The sequence below is a fragment of the Chrysochloris asiatica genome, unplaced genomic scaffold, assembly GCF_000296735.1.
Source record: "Chrysochloris asiatica unplaced genomic scaffold, ChrAsi1.0 scaffold00247, whole genome shotgun sequence".
NCBI classification, from domain to species: Eukaryota; Metazoa; Chordata; class Mammalia; order Afrosoricida; family Chrysochloridae; genus Chrysochloris; species Chrysochloris asiatica.
The window spans coordinates 2,393,269-2,408,439 of NW_006408765.1; the positions used below are offsets into that span (position 1 = coordinate 2,393,269).

The following is a 15,171-nucleotide window of genomic DNA, read 5'->3' on the forward strand; positions in this document are numbered from 1 at the left end:
CTTGAGAAATAGTTTATCAGACTATTTAAATGATGATGACGTCTCTAGGAAGGTTTATAAACATACCACTGTCATTACACTGTTAACTATAAAAACCCAGCTGAATACTGAGCAATCTATCTAGTTGAGTTTTCCACAAAGATTATTGAAAGGGACGTTCCAATGTTTCCATTTACAACAAAAATCTTGGTGAATTTTTCGTCATGTCCTTATAAACTATATCAAAATAGAACTCATTTCATGGGGGGGAAAAAAGGAATCCCACAGCACTTCTTTTTAATAACTGTTCAGCTACAAAATTTTATTGGTATCCTTTTATGTTCCCTCTAGAGGATGTAATGCACAAAAGCATTGCCATGGAACATATAAAATTACAAATGAAATTTATTGTAAAAAGTAGAACGTCTTCTAGACTGATGTCAGTATTTATTTCATTCATAAACCAAAACTGCAATATAATATATTCATTTTCGGAAAGTTCATGTGTGTAAATTGCCATCCAATGTTATTGTATAGACTGATATAAGACAGATATTGAAAAGACAATTTAAATTTACTCTTCCAAACATAAACTGCTCCACAAAAGCACTGTAAAAACTCCTTCAAGATTTTGGGTTGTGCTTGACATTTATTAACTACATAATTTGGTCGTGTCGTAATCCACTGTGTTTGGCAATTTGGCATTAAATGCCTTCAAAGCAGACTGAATTCTCACCACCTCACTAGTAGACAGCTTGAGTCTATGACGAAGCAAGCAAGAAAAAAGATCTAGAAGACGCTGACCAGGTGGGGATAGTTTATTTACACGGTCTCTGATTTCTAGTAGTTGCAAAAGTGCTGAGTCCTGGGATCCCTGAGTATAGGGGTAATCCAGTTGCAAAATCAAGTCTCGAATTGCTTCAGGGTCAAAGTGCATGCTGTAGCCAAACACTTGAATGTTATTGATTTTCATATAGCCCAGGTTCCGGGAAGGGTCAATAAATTCCAGAGGTTCATAGTAAATGCTCTCATTGCCATTCGGGCCACTTGACTTGATGCGACTCCTCAGGTAGATGTGTACTGTCTCAAAAAATGTCTTCCATTTGTTCCCCAGAGTCAGCGTCCAGTTATAACACTGCAGGGGGAGGTCCAATTTAGTCCGCTCCCAGTCTGGAAAACTGTTTTCATTCACAGGCATGAACCAGCTCTCAGAGTGGCTTCCTCCAAAGGGATTAACATAAACAGCCAACACTGGTTCCAAGGTGCTGTTTTTAGTTAAGCAAATCTGTAAAGAAAGACCCAAGATCATATGGACTAGACTTGACTTGTATTTGTTACTCTTCAAGGTTAGAAGCATCCGCTTACGCCAGGAGGGGTCAAACCAACTATTGAGGCGCATGTCATTGCTAATAAAAATGGCATGGACTTCTATTCGTCTGTCTGTTTTCTGCAACAGATATTTCATTTCAAGGTCTTGCAGATCGGTCTCAAAGCCAATATAGTGATCCGTGGACTCAGCGACTTCAGGTTTACAGAGCCCCTGGCTCAGCATGTAACCGGTGTTGCAGGAGCCGCATCGAGTGCGGTTGTCTGGTGCACAGGTCAGGCAGGCCGAGGCGTCACCCACTGTGCAGGGCAGGAACGAGGTGCAGGCAACCTGGTCGTTTGGACATGTGCACAAGTGTGTCTCTTCTGAAAAGCTGCCCAGGAGACCATTCTCATTGCAGTAGAGAAAAGACTGGATACGAGAGAGCCAGTAGGTTGAGGTCCTAGAAATACAGAACAAAATAAATATAAATACAAAGTTGTTTTTTTTTTTCTGTAATAAAGTCAGCCTTAGCTTCAAAAACTGCACTATCATTTGTCAGGTTTTCTGCAGACAGCTATCAAGAGAGATAAAACTTCTATATAATTCACAGCTTAAAAATACAAAAAAATTCTCATTTATTGTGCAAGATCCCATACAGATATTGGAATATAGCATTTCTAAACATGTAATATGTTCTGCAGAATTTGACACTGAATATAATTGGGTCAGTTATTGTTTTGAAATGATTGTCAACAACAAAATAAAATAGATTAATTAAAAGATATTCAGGGTAGAAATAGAAACTAATAAATGATTATTCATTCATTCATTCTTAGTTCAGATGACCCTACTCCACCAGTGTTCCATTATTTGAGTTATTTTTCTTTCATTTATAATAAAAAAATGTCTATTCAGGGTACCCTACTACATCAGTATCCATAATACCAGAGATATTATTATTAATTAGAAGTTCTAGTGTAGCACTGTAGGATAGGCACTGGACTGCTAACCACATGGTTGGCAGTTCAAAGCCAGCAGATGCTCCTTGGAAATCCTATACAGGGTCGCTGAACTGACTCCAACCTGTGCCTTGAACTCCTGTGCTGATCCCACAGAGCCACACCAGGAGTCTGCTGCATGTATACCCATAGTGTTGTGAAGTATAGTCGTGTCAGGTCTGACTCACAGTGACTCTATAAAGGATTTCCTAGGAATGACTGCTGGGTTTGAACAGCCAACCTTCCGGTTAGCAGTCCATTGATTATCCTATAGCTCTACACTAGGGCTCTACCTGTTTCATGTTGTTGTTGTTTTTAAGGGCCTTGGAGTGGATTCCATCTTTCTCTGAAAGAGGGATTGGTGGGCTCAAATTCCCATTATATGCTTCAAAGCCCAGTGCTTATTTACAGAGCCACCATATTCCATCTGTTTCATGTTTGTTTTATTAAGTGCCATTGAGTTGCTTCCTACTCATAGCAACCCTATAGTCTAGCGTCTATCATACAGCACCACACCTGAACGCCACAGCCCTACACCAAAACTCTATCTGTTTATTAGCTGATATTTAAGAACTTACGATTATTTTTGGTATTCTTATATTTTTCTGGTGTTCTTGATTTGAAATTTAGGCACAGCATTATACTCAAACATTTAGACTTAATACACTATTGTAATTTTAAAGAATTTATCATATTCAGGCTGTTGGTAAAACTCAGATATTAACATGGCTATACAATTAGATTACAAAATTGTATTAAGATATTCTGAACTATAATTGAGTGATTTATATTACATACTCATTTGGTCTCTGCTCTTTCTTCTTATTGCAGTATAACACATTTTTAAAAGTAATCTGTCCCCTGTGTTACCATGTAAATTTAAATATCTCTTTTACCCTCTTTCATAGTATCAATTTTTTCCACAATATTTCTCTCCACCTACATTTTTATATTATTTTATACTTGTTTTTATTTTCTTTCTCCCATTACACATAATACCCAGATTCTCAGAATGCTATGTATTTTGCTCAGAGCTGTATATTCAGTGCCTAGTAGTGTTCCTCAGGAGCTCTGGTAGCATAGTGGTTACGAATTGGGCTGCGAACCACAAGACAAGCAGTTTGAAATTACCAGCTGTTCCATGGGAGAAAGATGAGGCTTTCTGCTCCCATAAAGATTTACAGCCTCGGAAACCCTGAACAGGGTCACTATGAGTTGGACTCGACTCCACAGCACATAACTAACCAACCAAGTAGGGTTCCAAGAGATCATAAGTCTTTAATGAAGTCCTGGTGTGGAGTTGCAGTATAATGCACTGGACTGCAGGGTAAGCAGTTCAAACCCACCAGCTGCTCCTTGGAAACCCTATGCAAGGTTGCTATGAGTCGGAAATGACTTGACGGCACTTAACAACAGTGGAGCTCCAGGAGATAAGTTCACTACATAAAGTCTATATTTTCCAGCTTTCCTAAAAGCCACTATCTATGTCGTCTATAGTCCCCGAAGAAATGCTAAAACCAGAACAAACAAAACCTTTTTCTCTTTATTTCTCTCATAGAGAAAAACTGGCTATAAACTTCAACCTTCTAGATTTATTTCTAAATACTTTCAAGATAATTTCACTGAAACTCCAGTTATTAAATAACAAAGATGAGACATGCATCTGTGTATGTCTATCTCATGGAGTCCTTGTGTGGCACTCTGGGCTGATGCTTAAGACTGCAGAGTCATTTGAACTGCAGCGTCGGTGGTTCAAGCTTACCAGCTGTTCCTTGGAAACCCTATACAGGGTCGCTCTGGGTTAGAATCAACTCGATGGCATATCACAACAACAACCACATGACTATATCTGTTTCTTTCCCTGTCTTTTGTTGCTCTTCCAACAAAGACTATGTGTGCAAAAATGTCCTTCATTAGAATTATTAAATGAAGATTAATTGTTTTCAGCCACAGAATATGGAAATAAGTATAACTGATTTGTTATCTGTTAAATGCTTCAAATTGGTTCTGACTCACTGTGACACTGCATAGAGTTTCTGAGGTATCTTTGCTGAAGCAGAAATCTTCATGTTTCTCCAACGGTGACACTGGTAAACTGGTAAACTACTGTGCTAAAATGACTGATCTTATGATTTCCAGTCCAGTGCTATTGTACAGAGCCACTGCAGTCCCTTTGCTATCTGTCCTTAGTGTCATATTTATCCCATTCATTTCTCTTCCTTAATCACTATTTTTTCTTTCTTTCTCTCTCCTTTCTATGTTATTTTCTGATTTAATTGGCATTGCAGGATAAGCACAGGACTGTAAGGCTGGTTTGAATCACAGGTTGGCAGTTGAAACTCACCAACTACTCCTTGGAAACCCTATACAGGATCTCTATGAGTCAGAGCCAGCTTGACAGCACTTAACGACAATAACAATATATAGACTGGAGTCTTGTTGTGGCTCTGTAGGATAAGCACTAGACCACAAAGTGTGTTTGAACCACAAAATGAGTGGCTCAAGCACACTAGCAGCTCCTCGAAACAGACTATATATTGTTATTGCTAAATGCAATCAAGTCAGTTCTGACTCACAGCGACCCTATATAGGGTTTCCAAGGAGCTGATGGTGGCTTTGAACTGCTTACCTGTGGTTCGAAATCCAGTGCAGAACTTACAGAGCCATATCAGGAATCTATATATGTACTGTCAAGAGTCCTGGTATGGTGCTATAGGATAAGCACTAGACTGCAAAGTCAGTTTGAACTGCAAAGCTGGCAGTTCAAACCCACCAGCTGTTCTTCAGAATCTCTATAAAGGGTCACTATGAGTCAGAACTGACTTGACGGCACTTAACAATAACAACATAAATACTGTCTGGACTGAAATTATATTTTCTTCCCTGAAACCAAAGCATAAATTCTCTGAGTCAGCTCATCTTTCACTGTAAGCTCTAATCATATTTCCAAACCATGAGAACAAACAAAAAAAATGAAATAAATAGACCTAAGGCTAAAGGCAGAACTCACAAAACTAGGGCACTGTAAAAAGAATCGTTTGGACATTTTTAAATAGCAATAGTTTTTCCAGCTCTCAGTTTTTTTCAAGCCTTTTCACATCCCTACTGTGAAAAGAGGCATTACTGAAGGAGTGTGTTTCAGCAACTTGGGTTTCAGTTTGTCTTGTATGAATATTGATAACCAGGCATATTGTCAAAGCGTCATTACCCTGGAGTACAGCAGCCAGCTTGCGGATTTGCTCACTTGCTGCTTCTTGTCCTTTCTTCCCTACAACCTACCTTTTGGCTATTTTACTGTATTTCTCAAAGAGGGACTAGTTTCTCAAGGAAAAAGAAATTCAATGATCCATCTTTTCTTCACTCCTTGTAAAAGTTGGGTGAGAACAGCCCATCAAGAATAGAGATTGGAATAGGTTTTAGGATTGTCTAAGAGATTTTTCATGTACCGAAAAGATCATATTAGTTTTATTTCTAATGCATAAAATTTAGCAATTCCTACTTTATTTTAATATATTAAAAGTTATCCCCAAAATAAATATCATCAGAATTAAAAATTATTTTGTATCAAGTTGTGAGGGGAGATACTTGTTTTATTTTTTTTTCTTTAGTTTCTAAAATTACCCATAGAAATTCTGGAGCTATGCAAATGCCCATTTGATTTCTAAAATAGTCCAGCATCATTTAAACATATGTAAATGAGTAAGGTCAGCACAGGCCCCTTCCTGGTAGCAAACATCAGAAAGGGAGAGGAACAGGATGGAACCAAACATACATATTCATTACTTCATATATATGCATCCATTCATGCATATACATGAAGGTTCCCAATGACTTTTAAGGGACTCTGGATCTTGGAGCTCTCTCTTTTGGGTATCCTAGGGTGATGAGAATATTCCTGCACAGGAGAGGGTGGCAAGTCCCTGGGGACAATTTGTGTAGCCAGGGCCTATCTCAGACTTTGCCTTTTGCTCCACTTCACTTATATCTTTTCTGGCTATAATAATTGGGTAATTGTAAGTTCTGTGAGTTATTCCAGTGAATCATCAAACCCACTGGAGTCAGTGAGAGTCAGAATAGATGTTGGTGTTTGCTGGTTTGGTAAGGTATGGAATGACAGAAGGTTAGTTTATAGAGACCAAACTGAGTAGTTAGGGTCTGAGAGAGAAAGTAAGGAGGCTGTTATTATAATAATTAAGTGGTAAATTGAGGGTGTGAGTTATCTTCACATTTTGGAAATTATTCTTGCGTTGGCTCTTATTAGTATATCAGCATTTCTTTTCTGTATAACTCAGGTTATATAAATCTTTATATAACTAACAAAATAATTTGTTGTTGCTGTTAAGTGTCATAGAGTCGGTTCTGACTCATAGCAACCCTGTACAGGATTTCCAAGGAGCAGCTGGTGAGTTTAAACTGCAGACCTTGAAGTCTAGTGCTTATCCTACACTGTCACACCAGGACTCCAGACATATATACAAACATGTATATGGAAGCACTCGGTAAACTGTTTCTATTGTTATTCTGTCTGGTACAGTGCTTCTCCAATTTTAATGTGAATATATACGAATCACTTCCCCCTTGGCAGTTAAAACACTGCCAAGTTCTGGTGTGGTGCTTCAGGTTAATGTACTGGACTACAACTTCGGTTTGAACCACAAGGTCAGTGGTTCAAGCTCACCAGACATTCATTGGAAACCCTATACAGGGTCGCTATGAGTTAGAGCTAACACAATGGCACTTAGCAACGTATTGTATTGTATTGTATTGTATTGTATTGTATTGTATTGTATTGTATTGTATTGTATTGTATTGTGGTGCTGGATCACAAGGTCAATTTGAACCACAAGGTCAGTGGTTCAACCTCACCAGCTGCTCCTCTGAAACACTATACTAGGTTGCTCTGAGTCGGAACTGACCTGATAGCATTTAACAACAATAATATCAAATATTATATGTTGTTGTTGCAAGGTGACATTGAGTTAGATCCAACACATAGTGACTCTATGCACAATAGAATGAAACACTGCCTGGTCCTGCGCCATTCTCATAATCTTTGTTATGCTTGAGCACATAGCTGCTGCCACTGTACCAATTCATTTCATTGGGAGCCTTTCTCTTTTTCATTGACCCGTCACTTCACCAAACATAGTATCCTTCTCCAGGGACTGGCCCCTCCTAGTATTATGTCTGAGTGTAAAAAAAAAAAAAAAACTTGTCATTTTAACCATTTTAACTTCTAAGGAGAATTCTGGATGTTTTTCTTTGAACACAAATGTTATTTGTTCTTTTGGCAGTCTACGGTATTTCTAATATTCTTCTCCAACACCATAATTCAAATGCATCAATTATTCTAGGTCTTCCTTATTCATTGTCCAATCACGTGCATGTGAGACTATTGAAAATATCATGGCTTTGATATACTAAGCACACCTTAGTCCTCAAACTGATGTCTCTGCTCTTGAATGCTTTGAAGAGGTATTTTGCAGCAGATTTACCTAATGTATTATGTCATTTGATTTCTTGACTGAGTGTTGACAGTGGATCCACGCAAAATGAAGTATCTGGCAGCTTCCATCTTTTTTCCATTTATATTTACCAGTGGTGAGGATATTTGTTTTCGTTACATTGAGTAGCAATCCATACTGAAGGCTGAAGTCATTGATCTTCATCAGGAAGTATTTGTTATGGTGGAACAACTGTTTCTTGGTCTATGCACAGGTTCCATATGAGCACAATTAATTGTTGTAGAGTACTCATTCTCCACAGTGTTGACCATAGGTTGTCATAATTCACACAGTCAAAAACTTTCACATAGTCAATAAAGCACAGGTAAACATCATTCTGGTATTTGTTTCTTTCAGCCAATATCCCTCTGACATAAGCAATGATTTCCTTCATTCTACATCCTTGCCTGAGTCCAACCTGAACCTCTACCAGATCTCTGTCAATGTACTGTTGTCATTTTTGAATGATATTTTACTTGCATATGATACTAATGATGTTGTCTAATGATTTGTGTATTCCATTGAGTCACCTCTCTTTGGAATGGACACATGTAAGGATTTCTTCCAATCAGCTGGCCAAATAGCTGTATTAAAATTTTCTTGGCATATATGAGTGAGTGCCACCAGTGAGTGCTGAATCACTTTGTTGAAATATTTCACTTTATATTCCATCAATTCCCAACAGTGCCACATCAGGACTCCTCATACATGGTAGCTGCTCAGAATGAAAATTTGCTTTTGAAAATATTGATATGAAATTATCATACGAAAATATCAATTAAGATATTGCCTTCAGCATCTATTCTTGAATAATATTAAGAGAAATTGATGAGTCAGATTCCTAAAAACACCCCAAATAATACAATAATTCCTTGTAGAAGGGTCCAACAATTTCATTTAAAAATATGCATCCCCAGATGGTAGTCATGTATACAGAGGCTGAAAATTCCATATGCCTGTAAATATACAAACGAAATCAGCAATTAGAAGCCCCTTAAGAGCCAACTAACCATCAGTATGAAAGAAAATGTCCTGAAATGAGGGGTGGCAATAGAATGTTTGACTTAACATGCAGTTGGATTGGAGGATACTACTTAAAAGCACTCCTGATGTAGCATTATGGGTTAATGCGCTGGAGTACAAAGTCATTTGAACCACAACATCTGTGGTTCAAGCTCAGCAGCTGCTCCTTGGATGTCCCATACAGAGTTGCTATGAGTTGAAACGAATCTATGGCACTTAACAACAACAACAACAACAACACTTCAAATGGGCAAGTGCTGCATTAAGAAGTTTGGTATACACAGAAACTAGAAAGAAAGAAAAAAAAAAAAGATCACTAAAGCCCAGCTTAATTGTTGTTGTTGTTGTCATGTGCCGTGGAGTCGGTTCCGACTCATAGCGACCCTATACAGGGTTTCCAAGGCTGTAAATCTGTATGGGAGCAGAAAGCCTCATCTTTCTCCCGCGGAACAACTGGTAGTTTCGAACTGCTGAGCCTTAAGGTTCCGAGCCCGATTCATAACCCCTACGCTACCAGAGCTCCTTAAAGCCCAGCTTAATAAGCGCATCCTATTTAGGAGTCCTGGTGTGGTGCTGTGGATTAATGTATCAGACTGCAAAGCTATTTGAACTGCAAGGTCGGCAGTTCAAGCTCACCAGCTACTCCTAGGAAACCCTATACATGGTCACTATGGATTGGAATCAATTCGAAGGCACTTAACAACAACAATTATGTTCTATGAAGGAGCTCTGATATCAGAGTAGATACGAATCGGGCTGCTAACCTCAAGGTCGGCAGTTCGAAACTACCAGCTGATCTGCAGGAGAAATATGAGGCTTTCTGCTCCTGTAAAGATTTACAGCTCTGGAAACCCTGTGCGGGGTCACTATGAGTTGGGACCGACTCCATGGAGCTTAACAACAACAACAACAGCAACATTATGTTCTATGAGGTCCTGGTAGGTTAAGCACTAAACTGCTAACCACAGGGCTGGCCATTCAAACCCACCAGTAGCTCCTTGGAAACCCTATACAAGTTTGGTGTGAGTCAGAACCAACTTGATGGAACTTAACAGTAACTATGTTCTATAGAAAAGAAGTGATATATTTGAATTATCATGTTAGTGAAGGATATTGAAAGCCTTCATGGACTGCCAAAAGAACAAACAAGTCTGTCTTAGAAAAGCATAACCAGGAAGCTTTTTGGAAGTGAGGTTGGCTAGACTTGTTTCATGTATTTTGGACATGTTATCAAGAGGAAACATTTCCTTGAAAAGGACATCAGTGAAAAAGAGGAAACCCCTCCCTGAATGACGGATGGACAGGAAGTAGAACAATGGGTTTAAAGATAACGATTGTAAGACAGTCTCAGGACCAGGCACAGGGTTCTTGTGCACAGGGTTGCTATGATTAGAGGTGACTGGATAACACCTAACAACAACTAAGTTACAGTAATATCAATGAACTATTTAATGAAGATCTCCTGTGTCATTTTGTATTATGATTTTCATTTTTTCAAAGCAACCTGTAATTATTAACCACATTCCAAAATTAAACAAATATAAAACAACAGGTGCTCAGATGTTCTGACTTACTCAGTCTATCCATTAAAAGCATTAGAGTGAAAACTGAAACAGACAAGCAAATCTAATTTTAATTTGTAAATGTGTGTTGAAAGTTTTATTCTATAAAAGGGTGAGGAAAGCTCTTAAGTGAGCCCTACGTGGGTGAGAGAAATGTGTTTATTGTCATAATAGAAATAAAAATTTTAAAAAAGGTTTTAATTATTATTGGTTTTCAGGATCTTGAGGGAGAGTGCATTATAATGGTTTATGACTTTTCTTGGAACTAGATCTGTCAAGTCTAAACCTGTTTTCTACAACTTACTACTTAAGACAAGTTTCTTAAGCTTCTACATCAGTTGTCTCAGCTACAAAATAAGAATAAAATATTTCATAGGGTTGTTGCATGAATTGCAATGCAATGGCAAATAAAGCACTTAAGATATTGTATAAGCACTTTATACCAGTCAATATGTGAAAATTTTTATTCCGACTTCTGTCACTGCCATTACTACTGTTGTTGTTGTGTGCCGTGGAGTCAGTTCCGACCCATAGTGACCCTGTACAGGGTTTCCAAGGCTATAAATCTTTACGGGAGCAGAAAGCCTCATCTTTCTCTCGTGGAACAACTGGTAGTTTTGAACTGCCGACCTTGCGGTTTGCAGCCCGATTCGTAACCACTACGCTACCAAAGCTCCTTTTACTATTATTACCTTTTAAAGAAATGCCACAGTAGACAGTTCCTTTATCTCAACATCTTTTTAACTTTTTTATCCATAAAATGAAGTTTCTTTTTCTCTTAAAAAAATTCAAGCATTGCATGCATAAAATTAGTTATCTCTGCATATCACTTTTATCAAAATTGACAGTTATTGATGACATGATAGGACTTCTCTGTGACAGCTTTGAAACCATCAAAATATGCAAAAAGGATAGTGTTCAAAATCGGGTCAAATATATGTATTCTAGATTCGTAACAGCTTGTGCTGAGGTATTAGAACATACATTGACATGAAGACAATTACCTCCTTTAGCAGTTAAATCCTCACTGAGCACTAATAATCTTATTTCAAAGGTCCCTTATTCTAACCTCCTAATCTTTATTGCTCTTCAAATCTGTGCACTGTGGATTCAAATTTTAAAACGAAAACAATATAATTTCAGGATCTTTTTGAAGTTAAATATTCTTCTTTTTTACAGGCCATTTCATTTCAGCCCCTAATATTTTTAACTCAATATAAATTTAGGATTAAGCATCTACAGACATTTAAACAATCATAAGCTGATTATTAGTTTAGTCTCAGATAATTCCAAATAAAAGTCTGTCACTCTCCGTCTTTCTGCTTTGTGGCTCTGGTCATTTCAACCTTGCTGGTATCGCCCGGGGCTCAAGATGGCACACCTGACTCAATGCAGTTTAAATTTCACTCTTGGAAAGTTTTGAGAAAAGGAATTGTCACTTTCAAAGGTCACTCTCTTGTGTGTTTTTCAAGGAATTGTGTGCATGCACACATGTATGCGTGAACACACGCACAAATACTCACACACATATTTTAACTTGTGAACCTGAATTCAAGTATTTGCAAACAATATTGGCTGGTAAAAGGACAATTAAGTGAGGGACTTAAAGACATTCTGTATATTTTAAAGATAAAATTACCTTGTTGTTGTTAAGTGCCATCAAGTTGGTTCCAACCCATAGTGACCCTGTATAGGGTTTCCATGGAATGGCTGGTGAGCTTGAACCTTCGACCGTGCAATTCAAACGGCTTTGCAGTCTAGCTCACTAACCCACAGTACCACACTAGATCTCCCCAAATTAACTTAGGGTAACATTTATAGAAGTATAATATGGCCTTGGAGTCCTGGTGTGGTGCTGTGGATTAATGTCCACACTGCAAAGCTGTTTGAACTGCAAGGTTGGTGGTTCAAGCTCCCCAACTGCTCCTTGGAAACCCTATACAGGGTGGCTATACGTCAGAATGGGCTCAATGGCACTTAACAACAACAAAAACAACAATATGGCCTTGGTGGTAGAAATGATGCTGGAAATCACATGATAGAATTCTGTAAAACCAATGATTTGTTCATTTCAGATACCTTTTTTAAATAGCATAAGAGATGACTATAAACACAGACCTCCCCAGATGGAATACACAGAAATCAAACTGACTACATCTGTGGAGAGGGATGGTGGAAAAGCTCCATATGATCTGCCATAACAAGGCCAGGGCAGATTGTGAAACACACCATCAATTACTCATATGCAAATTCAGACTGAAGCTGAAGAAAATGAAAAATAATCCACAAGAACAAAAATATGACCTTGAATATAGCCCACTTGAATTTAGAGATCATCTCAAGAACAGATTTGATACAATAGACACTGAAGACTAGAAGAGTTGTGGGGTGACATCAAGAAGATCATACAGGAAGAAAGCAAAAAGTGATTAAGAAGGAAAGAATGAAGGAAAAAATCAAAAGGGATGTCAGAAGAGATTCTGAAACTTGCTCTTCAGGGTAGAGATATTAAAGCAAATGGACGAAATGAGGAGGTACAAAAGTGGAACAGCTTTTTTTTTTTCAAAGGTCAGCTCAAGTAGACAAAATCAAGTATTATAATGAAATGTGCAAAAATCTGGAGTCAGAAAATCAAAAGGGAAGAACAGTCAGTATTTCTCAATTGTCAGAGAAGGCGGCACTGGAAATTAATGGAATGCAAATTGAAATCTTTCAACACAGTGAGACAGCAATGGAGACACACACTCATCTATTTCAAGAAATTTGGAAGACAACTATCTAGCCAACTGATTGGAAGAGATCCATATTTGTGCCCATTCCAAAGAAAGGTGACCTAATGGAATGCAAATCACTAGACAATGTCTTTGATATCCCATGCGAGTAAAGTTTTACTAAAGGTTATAGAGAAATGGCTGCATGCATACATTGACAGAAAACTTCCAGAGGTTCAAGCCAGATTCAGAAGAGGCCGTGGAATAAGGACATTGCTGATATCTGATGGATCTTGGCTGAAAGAAAAGAATACCAGAAAGATGTTTACCTGTGCTTTATTGACTAAGCAAAGGCTTTCAATTTTGTGGATCATGACAATTTATGGACAACACTGTGAAGTATGAGTATTCCTGAACACTTAATTGTGCTCATGAGGAATGTCTACATGGGCCAAGAGACAGTTGTTTGAACAGAACATGGAAACACTGTATAATTTACAATTAGGAAAGGTGTGTGACAAGGTTGTATTATTTCACCATATTTATTCAACACGTTTGCTGAGGAAATAGTCCAAGAAGCTGGGTTATATGAAGAAAAATGTGGCATCAGGATTGGAGGAAGACTCTTCAACAACCTGCGATATGCAGATGATACAATTTTGCTTGCTGAAAGTGAAGAGGACTTAAAATACTTACTGATGAAGATCAAAGAGCACAGCCTTCGGTATGGATAGCATCTCCATGTAAAGAAAAAAATCCTCACCACTGGATTTATTTAAAAAAAAAAATAAACAACATTCCTACCAATGGAGAAAAGACTGACGTTGTCAAAGACTTCATTTTTCTTGGATCAACCATCAATACTCAATGAAGCAGCAGTCAAGAAATCAAATAACGTATTGCATTAGGCAAATTGGCTGCACAAGACCTTTTAAAAGTGTTGAAGAGCAAAGGTGTCAGCTTGAGTACTAAGGCATGCCTGACCCAAGACATGGTATTATAAATGACCTCATATGCATGTGAAAGTTGGACAGAGAATAAGGAAGACTAGAAGAATTGATACTTTTGAGTTATAGTGTTGGAGGAGAATATTGAAAGTACCATGGGCTGCCAAAAGAACAAACAGATTTGTGTTGGAAGAAATGCAGCCAGAGCGCTCCTTGGAGACCAGAATTGCTAAACTTCATCTCTCATGCTTTGGACATGTTGTCAGGAGGCACCAGTCACTGGAGAAAGATATCATGTTTGGTAAAGTGGAGGGTCAGAGAAAAAGAGGAAGACCTCCCAGCTAGATGAATTGGCAATGTGGCATCATCAGTAAGCTTAAGTGTGGCAACAATTGTGAGGTTGGCCCAGGACTTACAGTGTTTTATTGTGCTGTGCATAGGATCATTATGAGTCAGCACCGACTCAAAGGCATCTAACAACAACAACATATCGTGTGCACAATACTTTCCCAGGCAGCATTTCATTTCATCTTCCCACATTCACTTCTCTCTGATGTAGTAATAGTAATTACTTCAATTGAAAATTGAAAATGAATTATTAAAACCTTCAAATTCTTGAGCTAAACCAAGGTCAAAGAACTAGCAAATAAGAGAGTTGAATGCATAGCCATCATTTATATGATTTCAGAATCACAACTTCAGTCCTGGTGTGGTACTGTGGGTTAATGCACTGTACTGCAAAATTAGTTTCAACCACTAAGTCGGTAGTTCAGCTTATCAGCCTGCTCCTAGAAAACCCTATACAGGGTCGCTATGGGTTGGAACTGACTCGATGTCACTTAACAATATCAACAACAATAATTATCAACACATGCAATCCAAATAATTTGTTGCTGGATTTCATTGAGTGACATATATACAAAGCACGCTTCTTACTTCTGGAAGAATGACTGAACCTTTTTATCCTCATCTATACAACATTTGGCACTAAAGTTCAAAAAATTCAATAGAAATGCCTTGTTTTTCTTTTTTAAGACATGAACATTAACTTAAATATCTAATGCTGCTGTAATAGAATAGCACAAGTGGATGGCGTTGAGAACCAGAAATTTATTCTCTAATAGATTAGGAGGCCAGT

The 15,171-nt window shown here is 38.0% G+C and overlaps 1 protein-coding gene across 2 annotated transcripts in view; it reads right to left on the minus strand.

The window, feature by feature from the left end:
• Positions 1-278: 278 nt before the first annotated feature.
• Positions 279-15,171, minus strand: part of BRINP3 (bone morphogenetic protein/retinoic acid inducible neural-specific 3) — a 737,483-nt gene continuing 722,590 nt past the window's right edge. Inside the window, exon 6 of one of the 2 annotated variants that reach the window (XM_006873665.1) lies at positions 279-1,748. In XM_006873665.1, the coding sequence (XP_006873727.1) occupies positions 632-1,748 (1,117 nt within the window). In that variant the 3' untranslated portion in view covers positions 279-631. The remainder of the gene's footprint in view (positions 1,749-15,171) is intronic. The other variant, XM_006873664.1, reaches the window with a different exon arrangement.